Below are 24,296 nucleotides of genomic sequence, written 5' to 3' on the forward strand. Positions count from 1 at the left end.
TGTTTGTCTTTCTCCGTCTGACTTACTTCACTTAGCATAAAACCCTCATCTTTCATCCACGTTGCAAATGGCAAAATTTCATCTTTTTTTTTTTTTTTGAGTAATTTTCTGTTGTATATATATACACATCTTTTTTCCCGTTCTTTCATTGATAGGCACTTAAGTTGTTTCCATATCTTGGCTGTTGTAACTAATGCTTCAGTGAACATAGGAATGTTATATATTTTCAAATTAGTATAAGTAAAACTTAATGAAAATTTAAAACTTACTCATATACAGTAAATTCCAATAAGCACCTGTTTTATTAAAGCATTATACCAGGTCCCAAGGGGCATACATACTCATAAAAACTAACATTTGAGTGTTTCCCATATGCCAGGCACTGTTCTGAGTTCTTTATGTTTCCTGTTTTAATACTTAATAGCTTTATGGTGTAGATACTTTTAGTATCTCATTTTATTTCTGAGTTAACTGAGGCATAAAGGATGAGGTAGCTTATTACTAGGGAGGAGAAATGAATGACTGTAATCATTTAGCAAAATGGAATTCTGTCATAACACAACTCGTTGACTTCTTTTGTATGAATCTGCTACATACATGATCTCAGCTGCTATGGATTATTCAGGTTGGCAGAAAATCCTCCCCCTTTTTCCCACTCTGCTGTTCCCTCTTGAGGTGGTCCTCTTGATCACAGAAGATCTTCCCAGAGAAGAGAGGGCTCTTAACTAAGGACATAAGAGTAGTGTTGGTCCTCTAATAGTATTATTTATTTGTTTATTTACTCAACAAATATATACCAGAAATCTATTATGTACTAGACTCGAATGATGAAGGTAAATAACATACAGTTCCTGCTTTACAGGAGCTTGGAGTGGGCTGGGGAATCAGACAGAAAAGGATAAATAAAATTCATGGCCTTATAAATTCTTTTTTGGAGGAGGGGGAGGTGTAATTAGGTTTATTTATTTATTTTTTTTAATGGAGGTACTGGGTATTGAACCCAGGACCTCCCTATGGCTATATGAATGAAGTGTTTTGGGAGTCCAGAGGAAAGTGTTTTTCATTCTGCCTTGGAGAACTAGGGGAAGGCATCATAGAGGTAAGAGCTAAATTGGGCAGCAGATCCTATTTTCAACCTAAGGCCAAAGATGAGGTATAGCTTCAAAGTAATAAAACTGATTTTTCAAATAAATTCTAAAATCAGCTGTTAAAGTGAAGTTCTGAAATTGTTTTGCATACTGGAAGCATTATTTAAGTGTAAGTATAGCTATATGTATCTTCTACAAAAGTGGCTAATCTGAAGGATAGTACTAATTACGTAGGACTTCAGCTGCTAATTCTCATGCTTTCATGTTCCTATTTCATGCTGTCTCTTGTGATGAATTAATTCTGCAAATATTATGTATTAAGCATTATTGAGCCTGGAAGTACAGAGCTAAGTAAGTAATGGGCCCCTCCCCACAAAGAACTCTAGTGAAAAGAGGCAAATGTGTCTATAACATAGTGCAGTGTGTGTTACAATGTTAATAAAATGAGCAAAGATTTGTTTCAGAAGTATTGCTCACAAATTAATAATTTGCCATTGAGTCATGGATAAATTATAATCTAGTCTGAAATAAGTTTGTAGTCATGGAAATAACTACTGTTTCTCCTGCCTCAGACCTTCTTGCACACAGGAGATTTACTCTCCCTGAAATTCCATTCCCACGTCACTCCCACCCCGATTTCCACCCCAGCCTGGCTAAATTCTCTCTCCTTCAGATCTCAACTTAGATGTTAACTTCTTTGTAGAAGCCTTCCCACACTTCTCCAGTGTAAATTAGATAGATTCATCCAATAGTTATTCTTTCCTTGAAATCTGTTTGGGTTTTTTTACTGAGTTGTTTGATGTCTGCCTCTGTTTTTACACTGTTGGCTTCCTAAGGGCAGGACTGTATGTGTTTTATCCACCAATGTGTATCCACACAGTAAAACCTCATTTATTTATTGAATGCATGAATTAATGAGTATTCACTGTGTACTAGCTGTTGGGCTAAAAAGTCACATACATTACCATATTTAATCCTCAGAACAATCTTCTTAATTATGTATTGTGTCTATTTTAAAGATGAGGAAATGAGTCCCCCCCAAAAAAAAATCATTTAGTGTATCCATAATCTCATAGCTAGTAAATGGCAAAGCCAGAATTTGAACCTATTTTATAAACTACTTATAAACCCTCCTTCCTTGGCTACCTGAAATTAAATGGTTCTAGTATTTTTCTTTAGTTTTCTATATGTAATTAGCAAAATACACTACTGTTAACCAGAACTGTGTTAACGTCTGGCTTTATTTATCTATTGCTTTTAGTAACTGATGTTAAAAGTAGGATTCTGTGGTATATTATGAATCATAAAAAAGGAAAATTGGAAGGTTGGAATCAGAATGTTAGGTGTGAAGAGAAAACTGTGGAGATCAAAGCCTCATGTTTTATAGGTGAAACTGAGACTAAAATAGTGGGGTAACTTGTCTAGGGTCATATTTCAGTAAATTAGAAGCTAGATCTTCTAACACCTAGTCAATCAATAACATACAACAGTATCTCTATTCACTTTGGGGTAGTTTCCAGGTAGATGTTTTTTATATTCTTTTTCTCTTTTGGACTCTAGCCCAGAAGGCTATATATGTTCTCTTGCCATACAGAATAGTAAAGCAGTTACTGTAGACCGGGCTGACTAGATAAAGTTTCTAGGTAGGGGTAGTTCAGAGACATACTTTCCTTTGGTGTTTTTTCGGCTTTTCTGTTTCATGGTCATTTCACCATTTCATAAACTGTAAGATAAACAAAAATCAACATTTAAGTCTCTACCCTGCAAGTGATAAAAAAAAGTCTAGTGAGAGTGCCTGTGAAAGTTAGAGAAGTATGTTAAGGATGAAGCTAGAGCTATAACTTGAGTGTGTTGACCATGCGTCAGCAAACTATAGCCAGCACCACCTGATTTTGTAAATAAAGTTTTATTGATATACAGCCACACCTATTCTTTTACATGTTGTCTGTGGCTGCTTCCTTGCTGCACCAGCAAAGGTTAATAGCTGTGACAGACACTGTGTACTACAAAGCCTAAATATACGCTGCCTGGCTGTTTACCCCAAAAAAGTTTCCCAACCCCTACTGTAGACTTCCTGTACTAGTTCTTTCCATCTAGGAGAGTGCTTATTGCCTTTCAAGCTGTCCTCTCTCCACAATTAACATTTAATAGAAAGAGCTCTTGTCTCTGGGGGTCCATTTTCCATTGAACAGATATTCTGAACTTTACAACCTATGAAAGATTCATGCCAGTTTCTCAGAGAAAAAGATATAAAACTTTCCTGAGCCAAAAATTACTGCTTGTCATGGGGCCATGAAAAAATTAGTTTAATGGAAACTGGCATCAGGTGCACAATGCTTACAGTTTGTAATGTTCTCTGAGCTTTGACCACTCATATATTTTATATTAGATTTGAATCCTGGGACCCTGGGAATAGAATGTTTAAGCTCTGTATTAGTGATACTCAAAGTGTGATTCCCCACAGCAGTGATACCCACACGACCTAGAAGCTTGTTAGTAATGCAGATTCACAGGCTCTACTGTAAACCTACTGGATCAGTAATTCTGGGGACAGGGCCTAGTTTTTGATGTTTTAACAAGACCTTCAGATGATTCTGATGCACACTGAAGTTTGAGAACCGTAATCAGATCTCAGAATTTGCATTTCTATCAATTTCCCAGATAATGCTGGATGCTTCTGGTCTGGAAACTACACTTTGAGAACCAGTGCTCTAGATACTAGAATAAGAAATTAGGACATAGGCCAAGAAAATTGTTTTTGAGTCAGTCAGATCCTGTTGAGAAGAGCATAGAATAGACATTTTGGGACAATTTTAGTGTAAAATTTAATTTTTTAAATGCAAAGAAAAGAGAATTAAAAAAAAAACTACCACCTAGCAAATCTTAACATTTTGCCTTTTGCTTCTTTGGGGTTTTTTTGGTTTGTTTGTCTGTTTTTTAAGAAATTAGAGTACAGACATGGATGAAGCCTACTGTGTGCCCTTCCAGAATTCCAGTCCTCTCTCTCTTTCCCTAGAGGGAGCCATGAGTTTGGTGTTATCACATGCAAACTTGTCTTTATAATTTTACAATTTCTGCATACATTTGTAAAATTCAGTACATATTTTCAGATTTTACATAACAATTATCAGCTATTTCCTCTAGAAATTGTTTCTGAATATAATACACGTTGATACAGTGTAACTTTAGCTTATTTTATTGGCTGTGTAAATACACCATAATTTATTAATCCATTTTCCTTTTAGTAGGCATTGGGTTGTTCCTAAATTTTTTTACTATTTCAAAGAGTGCTGCAATAAATATTCTTGTACATGTCTTCATGTACACTTGTGACAGAAAGTTTCTCTAGGGTATATGCCCAGAAGTAGAATAGCTGAGAAGTAGGGTAACAGTAGCTTCAGCTTTACTAGATATTGTTAATTGTTCTCTTAATGGTTATACCTATTACTCACCTATCTGCAAGGTATGAGAGCCCCAATTTTCTACATTTTCATCAAAACTTGACATTTTAATTTTTACCATAGAGATATGAAATGCCTTCCCATTTTTAAATTTATAATTCCCACAGTTCTAGAGAGCTTGAAGGTAGTTTTCATGTTTCTTAATATTTCCGATTTTTTTTTCTGGGAATTACTTGTGATATCTTTTACACATTTTCTATTGGGTGATTTGCCTTTTTACATGAATTTGTAGATGCTCTTTATGTAATCTTTGAGTTACTTGTGCTTCAAGTACTTTATCTCAGTCAATCGCTCATCTTTTAGCTTTGTGGATAAGAAAATCTTTCCCTACTCTTGGGTCATAAAGATTCTTTTATTTTAGCTCAAGTTTTAAAGCTTTGCTCTGTACAGTTAAGTCTATCTGGAATTTACTTTTGCATGTGGTATGAGGTAGAGATCTAATTTCATGTTTTTTTTCCATATAGATAACCAGTTCCAGCTTTACCCTTTTGTCATTGGTCTATAATGCCACTGCTGTAATATATCAAGACATTTTCCTATGTGCATGGGTCAGTTTCTGGGCTTATAATCTGTTCCATAGGTCTGTTTGTTTATCCCTGTGTCAGAGCCACATTGTCCTATTACCACTTTATACAAATACCTAATATCTGATAAGAAACATCTTATTGTAAACTTTTTCAAAACTGTTCTTTTCTTGATGATTCACTTTTCAAGATAAATTATACAATTGGCTTGCCAAAGTTCATGAAAAATCCTATCTTGCAATTTTGATTGGCATTACATTGTATTTATAGATTACTTTGGAACGAATCGACTGTCTTTCAGTTCATGAACATGGTATATCTCCTTTATTCAGGTCTTCCACAATGGCCTTTCAATAATTTTTCAAAATTTTTCCTAAAAGGTGTTTGTCATCTTTTATTAGACTTACTCCTAGGTATATTTTCTTTTGTGAATAACAGTATTTTTCTAATTATTTCTAGCATATAGAAGCACTTTTTTTCTTCTTTATGAACATGTTATTCTCTCCTTTTCCAGTAGATGGCAGTAAAATACATTAAGATTTCATTGTTAATCTTTTCTTTCAGTGGTGTCTTTTTCCACTGAAATTAAAATGATTTGTTTTAAAGGTATTGATTCTGAAGTATTTATAAATTATCTCCCTTTGTTCCATTTAGGAGGATAAAAAGAAGCGAGATCGTGACCACGTGGACAGTGAGGCAGAAAAAGACCTCCAGTGTCAGGCTCCTGTAGGATTAGACTTGCCTCCTGAGAAGCCTCTTGCAAGCTCTTTAGCGAAACAAGAAGGTTGGAATAACTCTGAATTGACTGTCCTGAATGAGGAGCCTGAAATTATTTTAAGGATCATAGCCAGGGAAAATGACTGGGTTTTTAGGTTTTAAGTTAAAATTTAAAAGCTGTTTAATTTTTTTTTTAACTTTTCTTATTTCTGTCACTGCTTAAGCGTTTAGAATTACTTCAGTTTTGAAGTTGATATTCTCGTTCTTCGGCATATTTGTAAGATAAGTGGAATTTCTCTATGAGATATTTAATGATGGATGTTAGTCATGTATAGAAAGAAAATAAGCTAGACAATATTCTCTAGAATCCTTCCTTTTTAAAACACTCTTTTCCTTTCTTTTTCACTTTAGAAGTAGAACAGACACCCCTTCAAGAAGCTTTGAATCAACTGATGAGACAATTACAGAGGTAAATTTTTTCCAACATTTTTATAACATGGAAATTGAAATGGGAAATATAGGATCCAGATCACTTCTCTTTTTTTTATTATTATTATTATTATTTAAAGCCACATTTTGTGGTCTAAATCCAAATGTACTTGATTTTAAAGTGGATGATAAATATTTTGCCTGGCAATAGAAGTACTCCAAGAGGCTGACTTTTAGATGTTCTTGTTTGGTTTGTTTTAACTGGCAGCTTGAAGAGTGTTACATAATACTCTTAATGGCAAATTTCTCCTTAATCTAAAGTAACTTCTGATGTTAAAGCTTTAAATCAAGAATAAACAATACAGACATTCCCACTTTGCTAATAGATAAAAATACATTCTGTATGTTTGTACAAGAATATTCAACAATTACTAAGTCTGGGGGAAGAAACAAATGCCATTAATAGCATTTGTGACCCTCTCTTAAATGCAGAAATCTGTTCTGAAAATTACAATATCTAGATAAAACCAGTGTTCTTAAAAGGGAAAAGAATAAATCAATGTTTATTAAAATATTTGATATTTCTTTTTGCTCAGAATTTGAATTTTTAGCTCAAAGACATTGACATTATTTGCAGAGGATTCATTGGTATGGGCACGCATTCTAACAATAAACTTTCTCCTCACTGTGTTGGACTTGTATGTCAGCCCCAGAACACATCATAAGTAACATTTGAAGTAAAGCCTCTAGCGCTGTCTGTTCAACACCTATTCAGCTTTGCAGTTAAGATCAGAAATTAGTGGCCTCTCTTTCCTTTTTTGTTGTTACAGAACAGTTGAGAAAATTGTATCTCAAGTATTTACACTTGAATGAATCATTCATTACTTGTCCCAAAGGAGTGAACCAGTAAATATTGAGCATTCCAACTCAGTTAGAATATATGACTATGAAGTGTTTCGGTTACCTTTTAATTTTGTTTCTTGCAACATAAGATCAGAATGTAGGTTAATGATGTCACTTTAAAAGAAATCTACCTAACAAGGTCTGTCTTAGACTAGGGACATTCACATTGCTTAGAACATTTGGGAGAACCCAGAGCCACTTTTTTTGAATAGTCTTAGTGATTCTTCATCCTTGAGGCTCAGTATAAATGGTGGTAAAGAATATAATTAAGCAAGTTTAGTAATAATATTTTTGGTCAAGTGGGACTCTATATTAAAATGACTAATTTTAGGGGATGTAGGTAATTTGCTCTGAAGAGGTCCTCCAGAGATACTTCATGGTGTTATTCATGGTAACTACTATGGACAGCATGCATTTGGATATGTAAGTTCCAGACTGGATAGTTTTGCTTATTCTCAGCAATTTTTAGTGTCACTCCTTATGCATCCTTCTGGGAAGAACAGAGGCAGATTCACACACACCTGAGTTCAGATTCCAGCTCTATCTTTTATCGGATTTATGACCTAAATGATTTGACCTTTGAGCCTCAGTATGCTCATCTCTAAGTGAGGATACTACCTCCTTGATGGCCTCTATGAGGATTAGATATAAAATACATCAATTCCCTACCAGTGGTCCTGGCATGTGGTAGATACATTTTTTTAATTGCTATTATTATTTTTTAAACCATTTTTATTGCTATGATTATTTGTAGTAAGAAAGCTTTGCTTTGCCAAATTTCCAGAGGAAAATATCTGACTAATGGGCTAATCATATAGAGCAGTGGTTCTCAACCCTGTCAATACTGGAAATACCAAAAGTCAACCCTAGAAAAACCAATGCCTGGACCCACCCTCCTTTCCCCCAAGAGATTCTCATGTAGTGTCTCTAGGGTAAGCCTCCCACCCCACTGGATTTTTGTTTAAAGCTCCTCTAATGATTCTCATGCACAGCCAGAGTTAAGAACCTGAGATAGAAAGCACTGGGTCTCTAGTTTTGGGAATATTATGAGGACCTTTTTAATACCAGTTTTTTGAGCACCCCCTACACACACAATGGAAGTCCATTAAGAAAAGGTATATACAATTATCCCTTGGTATCCACAGGGAGTTGATTCCAGGAGTCCCACTGAATACTAGAATCCAAGGATGTCCAAATCCCTTGTATAAAATGGCAGTGGTGCAGTGAATACAGTCAGTCCTCCGTATCACACATTTGGGAAACCCACAGATAAAGAGGGCCAGCTGTACTCGCGGAGATGTACCACTCCTGTGGCCCCCCAAGAGTCTAAGCCTTTAGTCAGAAACCAATATGGAAGATTGGAGATGTGCATTCATAGTTATTATTTCTGCCTTTTCCTCTATAGTTGATAAAAATACATAGTACTAATCTCCCAGAGTATAAAGCATTGATCTAGGTTAGTCTAGGTTTTTATTTTGTTTCATCTTTCCCTATGTAAGATGCTACAAATTAATTAAGCTCTATAGTTTAAAAGATTCTCTGCCTTAAGGGTACAATTTGTATGTAAAATATCTTAACCCTGTTGTTACATAGTTATTAGTTTTTAAAATCATCATTTCAGTTTTCAGTGAAAAACATATTAGCACACAACAGATTCTTTCTACATCTGAAGAGTTTCCTCTTACTTCTGCTCCTTGACCAGTAGATTTGTTTGTAGTAGAAATAAAATTGTCTTTTTCCTGTCTTCACAGAAAAGACCCAAGTGCTTTCTTTTCATTTCCTGTGACTGATTTTATTGCTCCTGGCTACTCCATGATCATTAAACACCCAATGGATTTTAGTACCATGAAAGAAAAGATCAAGAACAATGATTACCAGTCCATAGAAGAACTAAAGGTAACTCTGGTTATTTATGTTGTGTTGGAGAAATAGAGTGAGCTGTGCTACAAAGTAACATATCTATTCAATTGAGAGTCAAGCTCTTGGATCCTGTATATACAAAATCTTGATAGAAATCTGCATGTCTGGTATTCATAATCTCCCTAAAGTTTATCTAAATCTGTATTTTTCTGTCTTAGAAAACATTTTTGAGCTTGGTGATAGAAAACCAGGCAAAATAAGCCATCTGCAGTCTTTCATTATTTTATGGGTTTTGGTAAAACTTTGAATTTCATTTGTTCTACAAAATATTTTTTCAACCTTTAAAATGAAAAGGTGTTTAATTTTTAATTTCAGATCAACACAGGTAAAATCAGTTTTTTTTAATTGAAGTATAGTTGATTCAGGTATATAGCAAAGTGATTCAGTTACTTTTTTTCAGATTATTTTCTGTATAGGTTATTACAAGATATTGAATAAAATTGATATTTTAATGGAAGCTGATTTAGAGTAGGTTTTTTTTTTTTTTTCTGTTTCTAGGGACATCTTCTAAAATAGAGAATAAATTGGCTTGTCTAGAAATACTAAAGAGAGGTTTAATTACATTTTCTAGTTTGATGAAAGTCAGTTGCTCCATGAGTTCACTTTGGCTGTATTTGTTTAGCATATTTTCTTCAACTTTAAGAAGAAAGAAATTTAAAATGTAAAAGTAAAGATATTTCAGGCCACCAAGGTGATGTATATGCCTGATGTTATAGTTGAAGCTTTTTCCCTCTTTAAATAGCCTTGGTTTATGTTGATTTCAGAGTTATACTTTCCATTTTAATCCTCCAAATAACGATGTGTTTTTTTTCAATTTGCTCTGTACTAAACCATCATGAACTTAACTGATTTAGGTAATATCAGCTATAGCTTTATTTTTTCTGTTCTGTTTTCTGTTTCTGTCAGGTTACGGTGTTCACCTGACATAAGGGCTAGACCCTATTCAGTTACAGAAGGAAAACTGTAGACAGTTAACATTATCTTTATTTGGGCTCTCTTTTTTTCATCCACATTGATCAGCTGAAATTTATGAATAACACCAGCATTTAATTCTATCTTTACTATCAACTTGAATGTACAGATAATATTTCACTTGCTCTGAAAAAACTGAATTGTATTCAGAGAAATGGAGATTTTTCCCGACTTTTCATCTGGTAAAAATTAGGCTAGAACTGTTTGTTTCAGCATATTTCTGACCTTATTATTGCTTAATGGAAAATTTTTCACAGTTTTTTTTTCTTTTTGTGAATAGTTTTCCTCTGATCTTTCTCTTATGATGACAGGAAGGAGTAAAAGTATGGCCACTAAATGTTTTTGAGCAAATGGTTAAGATTGATCATAATTGAAACAAACAAGTATTTTTAATTTTTTGGAGTTTTCTACATTACTGCATTTTTTTTTTCCTCAGGAAAATTCAGTAGCCCGTTGTAATGTTTATTAGCTTATCCAGCTCATTAGGCTATTCAGAGTTATTTTTTTTTTGTTTTTTGTTTTTTTAATTACATGAAGATTAGGCAGAAAGGTCATTCAGCTTTGTGAATGACCAAGTGCCAATAGACAAAAGTCCAGTAAAACCTAACACATGACAGTTAAGATTCATGGAATCCACAAATTGTCTTAACAGATTACACTTGTAATCGGTAGGATAATCCAGTATTTTCTGGCCAGTTGAAGGCCCAGTGGTCATTTAACGTTAATAGTCATCTAGTGTCTCCCTTCACTTGCCGCTCCTCCCCCCAAATATGTATTTGATAATTCATAATGGAATGGAAGTTTTTCAGAATATCTATAACAACAGTTCTTAACCTGGGGTCTTTTGGGTAGCCATGGGTGAACCTTTAGGGGGACCGAGAACCTTACAAAATTACATTAAAAATTTTGTGTTCACCTCTGTATGTATACTTGAGGCGGGAATCCATAGCCTTCATCAGATTCTTAGGGATCCAGGACCTAGCAAAATCCTGATTAGAGACTTGGCCAAGAATTGAAGATCCATATATATTCATCTGCTTTAGATATAGTATCAAATTTATTGTGACCCTTGAATCAGTCTTCTCATGCATTCTTTTTTTTTTAATTGAACTGTAATTGATTTACAATGTTTCAAGTGTACAGCAAAGTGATTCAGTTACTTATATATGTATTCTTTTTCAGATTCTTTTCCATGATAGATTATTAATAAGATATGGAATATAGTTCCCTGTTTTCATATGCCTTTAAATAATATTTAGTCTACCTGTTTACATTAAGTGTTTTAAGTCATCGTCACTAGTTATTAAATAGTAGGGCTTGAATGTTTTAAGTTTGGGGGAGGAATTTGGGGGGTCAGATTCTTTTTTGTTGAGTTTTTATCATTTTAGTAAGGCCTTGGCATAATCACTGTACTTTTGGTTATTCAGTGTATAAATTACATAACCATGAAAATATGCAGTGGAATTGAGTTCTCCAGCACATGTGCATACTTTGAAATTTAAACCAAAAGTACAGTTTTGATAATTTGCCTACTCCAGTTACATGTTGCAACTCTTTGAAGTTGTATGGTTTATTTCTTGTTGGCATGATTTTACAACATTCTGCAAATTATGTTTAACTTATAATAGTATCCAAATACTTAAAAGAAAATTAATGTAAATGTTTTGCCATTTTTGCTCAGTTAATTTGAATTTGGTGGAAAATATTGTAATAATTTAGCATTGACTCAGTTTTCAGTCAAGATCTGAAATAAAATATTTAATTCATAAATGGAAAATTTAAATGTTTGTTTTGTGGGGGAAGGGTATAGATGAGTGGTTGAGTATGTGCTTAGCATGCATAAGGTCCTGGGTTCAATCTTTAGTACCTCCATTAAATAAATGAGTAAACCTAATTACCCACACACACACAAAAAACTAATTTTAGAAAAAGCCTTTTAAAAAGTTTATTTGAAAGCTAAGAATATTTTTTAATTAAATGAACTACTCAGTTAAAATTATTAAGTATAAGGTAGAAGTGTTTTCTTCTCATTCTTTTTGTGTGCAGTAAGATCATACTGAAGAAACCATTTTAAAATTTCACCCTGGAACTAAAGTTTTTATAGTTACTATAGAATGTTTAAGAATTTTGGAAAGGAATATAATAGGATATTTAAATTGATTTAGCAGTGTTTGCTTTCTTAGTGATTTTTAAAGCATACTAAATTGCTGTTAATGTTGTTTGATAAACAATAAAAGAAAAGGTTAGGGGTTTTGTTGTTGTTGTTGTTTTTAATTTTTTGAGGACCTGCATGATTTCAAACCAGGACAGAAGGGTACTTTATTTCATTTTAACACATTTCCCCTTTACTATTTTCTCTGCAGGATAACTTCAAACTAATGTGTACTAATGCTATGATTTACAATAAACCAGAGACCATTTATTATAAAGCTGCAAAGAAGCTATTGCACTCAGGGATGAAAATTCTTAGCCAGGTAAAGGAAATTTTTTCTCATAAATAATAATTATTATAAAGTTTGTATCCCTTTGTTTTTTGGTCTGAGTGATACAGATCTAGTACAGTACTGGTTTTATAGGCAGGTCATATTAAAGTAGGAAATATTAAATGAAAAAAATTTAACATAAGAAAATTAAAGCAGGAAGAGTCTCATTTGGAATTGATACAAATAAATATTGTCATTCACTTGTAATTATTTATTTAGAGGCTTTTGAATTGGTATTCACTAGATAGACTTATGTTTGCTGTGAAAGAAACATTAACTTGAATTCCCGGATAGGATAGATTAGATGCCTAATGAAATCTTGTAGGAGAAAAGCTCTCTTATTTCCCTTTGTAGGGGTGGAATCTAACTTTCTGGTAAAGTACAGGAGTTGAAGAAAGAAAGAAACAAAATATACTAATGAGCAATAACTTGAAATTGTCTCAAAGCCACCTCCCCACAGGAGCAGACTCTCCCTTGAAGGACAAGAACTGGTGCATAGTAAGGCATTTGAGGTGAGAGAGACGTGCGCAGAGACACAGACACATCATCAGGCTTCATGAGGGAGGTTAAACGAGATAACTTAGAACAGAGAGACTGTACATAGGGGTGAAAGTTCTAGGAGCTTCCCCTCGGAGCAATGGCTGATGAAAGACCTTGAAGGGTAAATTTATGGTTGTATACATCTACTGTGAGAAAGGAGCACTCACAAAATAAGTCACTTCTTTTGAGGTTTTACTCCCAGCTCTGAGTAAGATGGGAAATTAACTAAGACATTCCTGGCGTTTTAGCTCTTTTCCACTAACTTGTGGACCTTGGGCAAGACATTAACCTCTCTGGGCCGCAGTGTTCTCATCTTTAGAGAAGAAGGTTTAATCTGAGATCTCCAAGATGATTGCTAGAATTAATGTGCTGATTCTAGGTAAGAGCTGGAGTAGGGAGGAAACCAAGAAGGACAAGATAGGAGAGGGATTTTGCAAAGAAGAAATGAGTGGGTATATGGACATTGGAAGAATAAAAAAGAAATCAATCAAGGACTTGAGCTCAGGCTCAGGAGTTAGAGGATAGTAGAAATGAGTCATGTGTAGATGCACATGGTTTTCCAAGTTTTATGGTGATCATTTGTATCGCAGTTTTACATTTAAAGAATTGCCTTGGTGTGCAGATGTCTGAGTGTCTGTGTGATTGGCTCTGAAAGATTCTTGGATCTACTTATTTGGGGAAAGAAAAACATTTGAGAATTGATGATCATCCTTGCACTCCTAATATTTAGACAGCATCAGTTCCCACCCTTTCCTGAAGACTTGAGAAACTAATGTAAGCCAGTTACCTGTCTTTGGCGAAATCTGCAGAGAAAAGAGGAACATAAAGTGTTTATCTCAATCTTTGGAGAGAGACTTAGAATCTAAAACCAAGCCATATTCCAGTTTTTAAAACCTGCTAATACTTTTATTTCATATTTGAAGTAAAAATGCCTCCAGCAAATGCAGTCTTTAGTCACTCCAAAATATGTACATTGAATTTTTAGGATAAACTGTAATTTGCAGACTATAACATATCCAAAGTAAATTTATCAAGTTTGATTCACCCCTGTTTTCCCATCTCTAAATAATGTAGTTACTATAACATGCAAAAGAGTCCAGTATCTCTTGCGTTTTACTGGAGGTAGGATGGCTGGAAGCAAAGAAAATAAACTTTCTTCTCTACTTTCTCTTTTCTCTCTCGCTTTTTTCCCTTTTTTCAGATCTTCCTGTTGAGGAGCCCTACCCATCCTGTGTTATAGCTTCCTGTTGACTGTTCTCTCCACCCTAGTTGGGAGGGATCCTTAACAGCAGTGATTTTTAAACATTTAACTTTAGACCTTCTGAGTTACTCTTCTAATAGCACATTTCCCAAGAGAGCCCAGCACACCCTTCCATGAATGGTATCTTTTCAAAGTTAACTTGAATTTTCGATGTAAAGATTATAGAGTGATCTTCCATCATTTTTTTCAGTTACACACAAATAGTGACTATTAGTAGATATGTTATTTTTATAAAGAATGTACATGTATAGAATAACACTTTTGATCTCCTAAGTATAGTAAATGCTGCATTATAGTATACACAGTATTATTTGTAGTGCAGTGGCTTTGGTTCACCAGCCGCTAATTACCAGACTAATAAAGGTTCAAGTCCTGGCTGTTGTTGAGCTGCAGTGTGACCTTAGGCAGGCCTCATAACCCTGCTCAGCCTTTTTCCAGTCATGTAAAATGGCCTAACAGTAGTACTTACCTCACAGAATTATGCCTGGTGTGCGGGTAAGCACTCAGTAGGTATTAGCTATTATTAACGGCAAAGACTCAAGCCATTTTAGTCATTTGTAAAATTGAGAATTGATATAGTATGCTGATTTAGACATTTTAATGCCAAAACAGAAGGACATCGGTTTCAGAGTAAAAATAATGAAACTCACCTTTTTTCTGTGATGTATTGAAATTTGGAAAATGTGTCTAATTGAATTATTTTAATTTTACACATATTATGTTTTTAAAGATTCCCCAGATATTCTTAACTTAGGTTCTGCTTTATAAAATTCTAGAATGGAAATTAAGGAGGTTACCGAGAACTTTGTCATCTAAGCCCATTCATTTAACCAACATCTATTGAATACCTACTATGTGCCAACCTGTTTCAGGTACTAGAAATAAATGAATTAAGAAATGGCTTACATGACATACACAAGGGGAAACACAAAAGGCCAATAAACACATACAGAAATAATCACACTCACTAATATTTTTATGTTATGTTATCTTATGTTAAAATAAGACCTGTTTTTAAAAATCAGCTAGCAGTCTTTTTAAAAAATAGTAGTACCATTCAGTTTGCCAGGCATACAGAGAAAATTTCAAACACTGGTAAAACTTTTAAATACTAATATATAAGTTAATATAGCTTTCCTGGAAGGCAGCTTGGCAGTAAATAGTATTTCATCCCCTTTGACCTAGTGTTTTTTACTTCTAGGATTTATCCTAAAGAGATAGAGATTCCTAGAAACTTATTTATAATAATGGAAACTTGGAAATAAGCTGAAAATTGGAAATAACTTCCAATAGGAAGTTGTTAATTAAACCATGGGATGCACATGGGATGAAATACTATTTAATGATACAGAGGGGAGATGATTGAAATTTATTAACTGAAAAAAAAAGTTTTTGCTTGTTACAAAATGTCCAGTATAATTCCAGTTTGCTAATGTGTGTAATCTTTAGAAAAATACTAGAATGATAAACCCGTTAACATTTCTCCTATCTGAATAATAAATTAACAAGGTTTTTATTTTCTCTACCCATATCTTTGTCTACAATAAAAAATATTACTTAAATAGTTATTTTAAAATTATTTTTACAATATTTTAAAATTATAGTCCAGTAAAAAAGGGTCCATTTGTTGAGGCTCTCACAGTTCACGATGCTAACACAGCAGAGTATGATGAGGAAAGGCCCCATCATGAGAGTCAAGAGCCCTGGTCTTAGTCACTTTTTCTGTGACCTTAGGTGCGTCATTTAGCATTTCTGGGCTACATTGTTCTTATTTGAATTACTTCTGGTCCTGTCCAGTTCTTAGTTTTTATTATTCTGTAGAAGTCTTCCCTGCTGTTGCTATGCAGCCCTAAGGAGACTGCACTCCATATTTTATCCAGTGACAACACTCAGAATTAAAAGGGAGAACAGTCACTAGGAACAAATCTGCCTGTTTAACATTTGTCCAGAAACCTCAAGCCCTTAACCATGATGAAAATTTCACAGCATATCAGTGCAGTGGAAAATTCAGCACGTTTCACAAAATGAAAACAAGACTTCTTCGGTTAGAACATTATATGCTCTGAGAAAGAAGCTATGCTAGCAGCCTTTTGTTCTCCTTGAGGCATGTTTTCACAGAGAGGAATGCCAAAGTCATCAGTGATCATCCCTTGGTACCAGAATATAAGGGATCTTCACGTGTTCAGATGCTCCAGATTTTAAATATCTGATATTTCTTAAATTTCAAAAGAGAACTCATTCTGTTAAATATAAAATTTTAACATACTATTAAACTAAGTTTTACTTTTAAAATTTAGTGCTGCAAAGAATACTTAGTCTTTATTCAAAGTTTCTCTTCTGTGAACTTTCTGATGATGCAGTAAAGTTATAAAAAGCTTTCTCTTATGTCGGAAATGATCTGAATTAAAGGAACAGGTATTATTGTCCTGGTTCCTAAATATTCTCCTTTGTTGGTATGATTACATTTAATTGTTTTTCTTCCCTAGTTAATGACAGCATAAGTGCAAACTTGTGGGAAAAAAGAATGCATTACTTTAAAAATGAATGACAAACATGCAATAAGAATATTCTTGAATATTTGTAGGAGAGAATTCAGAGCCTGAAGCAGAGCATAGACTTCATGGCAGACTTGCAGAAAAGTCGAAAGCAGAAAGATAAAATAGACACCTCTCAGAGTGGGGAGGACAGCGGCTGCTGGCAGAGAGAGAGGGAAGACTCCGGAGACGCTGAGGCACCAGCCTTCAAGAGCCCCAATAAGGAAAATAAAAAGTAAAGAATCTTTGAAATACTAAGGTTAAGCAGTCTTTTTCAAGCCAGTTAAGGGGGGAAAATACTGACTGGGGCCCTGCCTTAGGTTGGTGGTGGATTGGGTTTTGTCATGAAAGTCCATTTTGATGATATGATACCCATATTCTCATACAGAGCACTACATAGAATTAGCCCAACACAGCTCAGAAAATAGTTCTGAATATGTATTCTTTATGAAAGTAGTTTTAAAACCAATAAATTAGAGATCTTTAGAGTCAGTGAGTTTATTTTAATAGAACTATCTGTTTAAGAAAAAAAGTGTTTTCTTTACCTTTTTCTATGAAGGAATTGAGACAGTACTTTTAAGCCTAAGCACAGTTAGAGCTACTTTCTAAACAGATGGGCTGTCACTGGGATGTGTGCGTGTTTTCCACTCAATGTCAGTTGGTAGGAGCAGTAATGAACCACTGGTCCTACCAGGCAGCAGCTGGCACGGCCAGATGCAGTCATGTATGTCCCACTCACACCACAGCCCACCAGCCCTGATGCCCAGCACTTTGCTGTCAACCCTGGGAGGGGGTTGTAGTTAACAGTTTGGGATTTCTGCTGTCATAATGCAGTGGAGGTAAACTTGTGGCAGGATTTTGCTATATTTCTAAGACTTATACATTTTTAAATGTATGTTTATTTTAAATTTAAATTTTAAAAATTGAACTTGAAACAAATTATAAAACAAATTGTGCGCCCCTTCTTTAAAATATATTTGATGTAGAGTTCATTTTTATGAACATACTAAGAAAAGCATTTAAAGCAAGTAACACTGGACACAAAAAGGGAAAGAACTAACCAGTATACTTGGTTTGCCTTATTAGTTGTGTGTTATTAGGGCCCCTTACCAGACTGTTAAGGAACAGTTTTAATTGGTGTCAGTAGTACAAATGTCTCCTCTACTTTAACTGTACTCATATTTGGAATTACATTTTAATGTTTTCATCTTATTCTTTTTTTTTTTACTTAGTATTAATGTGTGTTTTCAGGAAAGACAAAGATGTACTTGAAGATAAATTTAAAAGCAACAATTTAGAAAGAGAGCAGGAGCAGATTGACCGCATTGTTAAGGAATCTGGAGGAAAGCTGACCAGGCGGCTTGCTAATAGTCAGGTGATCGAGCTTTTCCTTTCTTTTCATTACCTACTGATTTCAGGTTGTCTGAAACTTTTAAGTTTTTAAGTTTCTTGTGTACTTTTAATCCGTATCTGCCATAGAACTCTTTAGGACCACACATAGAAGAAAAAGTAATAATGTATTTGTTTGTAAAAGTACATGATTAATATTATCCTCTATTACTGGGTAGAAGGACTTGGGGTTTTGTTTTGTTTTGTTTTTTAAGTGAAGATAATGTGTTCTAAAGTTGGAAAATGAACCATGTATTTTAAGCTTAAAAGAAAGCGTTTATCACTGGTCTTTTGCAATCATATTGTTTACACATTGTTTCTAAAACCAAATGAATTAATACATGACTTTGGGCAAGTTACTCCCCTTCCCTAGTATTCAGTGTCCTTTTTTAATAATGTAAGCAGAATTAGGTGGCCTTAAGGACCCACACAGCTCTTTAAATTCTGAGATTTCTCTAACCTTCATTTCTTTAACCCATGAGCACTTGTGTACATAGAGACAGGTATGAAAGTTGATATGAGTGTAATGATGGAGCCATCTATAATATTAGTTTGACTAAACTAAGGTAAGGTTTTCTGGTGAGCTATATATGTATCTGTATATGGTATATAAAACTGTTTATACCAACTGAATACTTTGGGTCATTGCAGTGTGAATTTGAAAGGAGAAAACCAGATGGAACAACAACACTAGGTCTCCTGCATCCTGTGGATCCTGTTGTAGGAGGTACGTTCACAAAATCAGACTGTGCATGAACTTGATGCTACCTAGGTTAACGTTTTAAAGCAACAAGTCTGAATATTGTTAAAGCCAACTATATTATTATCCACAAAGAACTTGGCCAGGCATTGTGTATTTCATGGTAACAGCTGGCCTAACTTTATTTTATCCCAAAATAGGTACAGCAGATCAACTTTATTAAAATATAAAGTTCCTGGAATATCATATTCACCATTAACAAAGCAAAATATTAATTTCTAGCCCTAGGTGTGGGGTAAAGACTCAGTTATTTCTTGAAGTATCTCAAAGGCCTCAGATCATGGCATAATAAATTTAACTTGACGTTTTAATTTCCGTGAATAGAATGAATATATATGCCATACAGTACCTTAATGGTAATGGAATAATGTATATGTCTTTCCCTGTGGTTGATAGAAAGTTTATTAAGGTTGGGAATCACTGTTTTAGAACCTCGGTCATATTTATATTTTCTCAAATGATATGTTAATGGAGAGAATATAGGGAATATTTTGAAATTTGATGTAAGAATGGGAAATTTTTGTCATTCTGAGAGAGGAAAAAATCATATGTTGTGACAAGCAAATATGAGAATATTGTTTTATAAATACCTGTTTTCATACTGTCATTGGGAGAGAGATAGTTGGAGATACAAAAATGAATTATGACAGTTAGGAAATAGTCTCCAGTACTTACTGTTTTGCTATGAGCAAGGCTCTGTATTAGGAGCATGAGGTGCAGCTAGGTGTAAAAAGGGAACAGAACAGGAAGAGACAAGTCCCTTCCTCTTGCGTCCTGTGGGGTGCGGAAAGGAGGACACAAGCAAAAATAATGTAAACCTTGTCTACCACGAATCAGTACGACAGAGTAACGGAGCAGCTGTGGTAGTCTGTAACAGGAGTGTCTAGTGTCTGGGGATGTTCAGGTTAATCCCAAAATAGTGAGTAAGGAATTGGGGAATAGCAGGTAGAAGAAACTGAAGCAGAGAAGAGCTTGATGCACTTGAAGACTGAAAGGGCGAGCCTGTCGATGTTCTCAGCATCCACTCTTGATTGTGCAGAAGAGAACACTGATAGGCTCCTGTACTTAGAAGAAAAAGAACTGGTGCTATGTTTTCAAACAAAACTCATTTTTTTACTTTTTTATGAAATTTTCATAGTAGAATTTTTTAGGGTTTCAGGTCAAAGAAAATGCCACAGAATTAAGAACATTGCCCTTTCTAGTATAGCTGTGGGGAAATTTTGATAAGAGATGCAGCTAGGTTGATTTAGGTGACACCTTAAGACCTTCATCCCTTTGGGAGTGCAAGATTTGCAGACATTGATATATATAAAATAGATAAACAAGTTCATACTGTATAGCACAGGGAACTATATTCAGTATCTTGTAACTTATGGTGAAAAAGAATGTGAAAATGAATATATGTATATTCACGTATGACTGAAGCATTGTGCTGTACACCAGAAATTGACACAACATTGTAAACTGACTGTACTTCAATAAAAATAAGTATGCCAAAAAAAAAAAGATCTACCCCTTTCTTTGTACCTGAGGTTCTGGTCTCTGCTCTTGGTGTGATTTTCTGGGTTTCCCATTCCTGTAGACATTATCAGCTGTGGCCAAAATTTGACTTCTCACACTTAGAGCAGCTCCCTCAAGAGACCAGTTTCTGGCTTACAGTAGAAGATGCCCCTGTCCACCGCGAGTTTCATCCTCCTGGTTGGAGGTGCCAGTACCAGTTAGGACACCAAATTCCAGACTGCTTACCAAGGAAAGAAGATCTGATTTAGATGTTCGAAGGTTCTCACAAGTGCTTTTATTTTGTCACACTGATGACCTGTGGCAATAGAATCTCTTGCAGTGTGGTCGTGTTAGAAAAACCAGGACTCTTCTTGAGGAGACAACAGCCTTCCTGTAGGATTTTGCTGGAGACCACGTTTTCTCCTGCTATCATCCTTCTCAGTTCTTGTGCTTATATCACAGATTTCCAGTGTCATTATGGGGGTTCATCCCTGATTCACATCTTTAAAGGCTATCTTCCTTGCACTACAAGTCTGTCTGTTGTGAATATTAATTTATCCTCACTGTATTATGGATTCTTGTCATTAATTGGGTATTTTCCCTTACCCAGTCTTTTACTTGACCTTTTCTGCTGCTTTACTTCTACTATCTTAACATTAAAAGGTCCAGCTTTTAAACATGTTTTTTAAAGTGAAGTGTGCCACATGATTATAAAGAATTCCAGGAAGCAGTAGAATATAATGGAAAGGACCAGATTTTGGTCGTGGCTGCATTCCTGCCATTCTAAGCTCAGGTTTTCTTACGTTAGAAATGGGGATAGTGAGGGCTGCCCAGAGTCCTGTGGATGGCACCACGCAGTGTGCTCGCAGACTGCAGAGCACCATTTGGCTCGCTACCACACGAGCCCACTCCACCATGACTGTCTCATGTTTCAGAACCAGGCTACTGCCCCGTGAGACTGGGGATGACGACTGGAAGACTTCAGTCTGGAGTGAATACTTTGCAGGGGTTCAAAGAAGATAAAAGGAACAAAGTAACTCCAGGTAAGCCCCCACATGTTGGTCATGTTTTTTCTCTTTTTTTCTGTCTTTCAAGGAGTTGGGGAAAAGAAGCATAACTACCATTTATTACTTTATACACTTTCTTCACGGTATTTTTGTAACATTAATTATTTTATTAACTTAAGAAACTGAAAAATCAGTGTTAATATTCAAAATGAGTTTTGTTACTTCTTTTTTCCTTTTCCCATCATAGGGAAAATTTCACTTGAGTTGCGACTTTACAAGTACATGTTTGGGAGAAGGTACTTACCTTAGATTTGTATGCCAGTCAATGCAGTAGCAAAGTTAGCAGGAATCTAATAAAACAACAAAATAGATTGACGTACAAGTTAAAGAATAGTATTATAGTTTTTTTAATTGTGGTTCTTTTCTTTTCTCAAGTGTTGTATTTGAATTATGGACCCTACAGTTCTTATGCGCCACATTATGACTCCACATTTGCAAATATCAGCAAGGACGATTCTGATTTAATCTATTCAACGTATGGGGAAGACTCTGAGCTCCCGAGCGATTTCAGGTGAGTCACCGGTTCATCAGTGTTAGAGTGCTGCATTGTCCTAAAGTACTAACACACGTAAGTGACCTACTGATAGACTTACAGAGTAATTCAAAGGGTAGAAAATGTGTTCAGTGATTTTTTTAATTTGACAATAATTAAATAGACCCTTAGTTATCATCATCCTTTAATGGCAACTGAATATTTTAAAGAGTTTATCTCCCTAATATTTTCTGATGTTGGCATTTTATTTTATTTCTTACAAAAATATCTTTTTAAAGATGCTGTGTACCTCAACGTACTAAAATTCAGGAGCTTGTTGCTTCAGAATGTTGATGTGTCTTCTGCTCTGCTGTAACATTTTTGTGTGTCAGTGAGTTGTTCCACACTTACTCAGTTTGGGAACCCACAGCACATTTTCCCCAAGAGGTAGGACAGGATTCATTTCATAAGGCAGCCCATATCCGTGCCTGTTAGACCCGTCATGTACCAGTGAACTATTGCAATTACACTCATCCATCTCTTACTGCATGTTTCTGTGGGAAGATAACTTTCTTTGCTCTTATTTAGGATGCTGGGTACTTTGCATCCCAGGATGGGATATCATCTTGATTTACTGGGATTCTGGCTTGTGGCGGGGCACTGAGCTTGGGTTATTCCTCCTTGGCACCAGCACCTTGTTAGCTTTCATTATGTGTAATGATTTAACTCCATGGATCAACCAGGCTCCTGGTTTTCTGACAAAGGGAGGGCTGTTCACTTTTATATATGTATGGTAGTAGTGGGGGCAGTGGTTTTACAAGGCAGGGGTCCCTAGGTCAGAGACTGACCGGTTTAAGATCAGGCCATTTGTATCCTTCACATATCTTCTGGCCAGTTTGAACAAATTCTTTCTGGATTATTCATCCATACATTCCACAAATAGGCATTTCATGTGCCTTATGTTCCAGGCATTCTAGATGCTGGGGATTCCACAAGGGAACAGTACTTGCAAAGACCCGTGCCTTCCTGTCAGATGGTAACAGGTGTTTTGGAGAAAAGTAAAGACACAAAGGAGGATAGTGCTAAGACTGGGAGAAGGAGAGTAGTTTTAAATAGGGTAGTCAGGGAAGGCTTTGCTAAGTGAACATTGAGCAAAAACTCAAGGAGGTAAAGAGGCAAACATTGCTGCTGTCTGAAAGAAGAGATTCCAGCCTGTGGAACAGCTGTGCAGAGGCCTTGAGGTGGGAACCTACGTGACACATTTAAAGACCAAGAAGAGCAGTATGGGGCAGAAAGAGTGTAGGGGAGATAACAGATGGCATTAGATCTTTCTAAGGACTTGGAATTTTACCCAAAGTGAGATGGGAAAATACTCGTGGATTTTGAGCACAGTAGTAACCCAATCTAGCTTATAATTTTAAAACGATCACTATGGCTGCTGTGTGGATGACAGATTTCATGGGGGCAAGGGAAGAAACGGGAACTGCTGTCATAATCCAGATGAGAACTGGACCATAGGAGTAGCACTGAGGTGATGAGAAGGAATCAACAGTCAGCCGGTAGGATTTCTTGACTAATCAAAGCAGGGTGTGAGAGAGTGAAGTCAAGGAGGACGCCAGGGCTTTAGACTGAATCTAGAAGGATGGCATTGCTATTGACTGAGATGGGGAAGATTTTAGAGGGACTGCTTTGGGAGGAAGATCCACCAACTCAGTTTTGGACATTTTGAGATCCCTGTTAGACCTCCAGATGGAGCTGCCAAAGAGTGTGGTCCAAACTGGAGGTGGAACTTTGAGAGTCTTTTAGTACATGTGAGAGTCCTGAGATGAATCACCTAGTGGGGAAGTGAAGGGGAGAAGGAAAGAGCTCCACACGCTGAGCCCTGGACCCCGCCATCACAAGTCTTGTTTTTCTTTGAAGTTTTCCCCAGGAGCATTTCCTTTTCACGGTGTTCTTGATGTTGTTTAATTCTCTCATGATGATAAATTTATCACTGGTAATATGTAAGTACAGTGTTGTGCCTGGATGGAAAGTTTCACGTCATGGTGTATAAATTAAGGGCATCTAATGAAACAGTTGGCTCTGGTAGTAGATTACACCAGTAGAGATGATTTCTATATGAAAGTGACTTTCCCAACACGCTCTCTTTCAGCATCCATGAGTTTTTGGCTGCATGCCAAGATTATCCATATGTCATGGCAGATGGTTTACTGGATGTCTTAACAAAAGGAGGACATTCTAGAATCCTGCAAGAGTCGGAGATGGTAAGAATGCTG

At 35.6% G+C, this 24,296-nt stretch overlaps 1 protein-coding gene across 2 annotated transcripts in view; it reads left to right on the forward strand.

Moving 5' to 3' along the window:
• BRD7 (bromodomain containing 7) overlaps positions 1 to 24,296 on the forward strand; it is a 40,224-nt gene that overhangs the window by 7,700 nt on the left and 8,228 nt on the right. For both annotated transcript variants that reach the window (XM_074370780.1, XM_074370781.1), the window contains exons 3-12: positions 5,728 to 5,857; positions 6,202 to 6,259; positions 8,874 to 9,018; positions 12,378 to 12,488; positions 16,883 to 17,067; positions 18,084 to 18,207; positions 18,873 to 18,948; positions 21,417 to 21,524; positions 21,924 to 22,059; positions 24,173 to 24,284. In XM_074370780.1, the coding sequence (XP_074226881.1) occupies positions 5,728 to 5,857; positions 6,202 to 6,259; positions 8,874 to 9,018; positions 12,378 to 12,488; positions 16,883 to 17,067; positions 18,084 to 18,207; positions 18,873 to 18,948; positions 21,417 to 21,524; positions 21,924 to 22,059; positions 24,173 to 24,284 (1,185 nt within the window). The remainder of the gene's footprint in view (positions 1 to 5,727; positions 5,858 to 6,201; positions 6,260 to 8,873; positions 9,019 to 12,377; positions 12,489 to 16,882; positions 17,068 to 18,083; positions 18,208 to 18,872; positions 18,949 to 21,416; positions 21,525 to 21,923; positions 22,060 to 24,172; positions 24,285 to 24,296) is intronic.

The sequence above is a fragment of the Camelus bactrianus genome, chromosome 9 (genome assembly GCF_048773025.1).
Source record: "Camelus bactrianus isolate YW-2024 breed Bactrian camel chromosome 9, ASM4877302v1, whole genome shotgun sequence".
Taxonomy (NCBI): Eukaryota; Metazoa; Chordata; class Mammalia; order Artiodactyla; family Camelidae; genus Camelus; species Camelus bactrianus.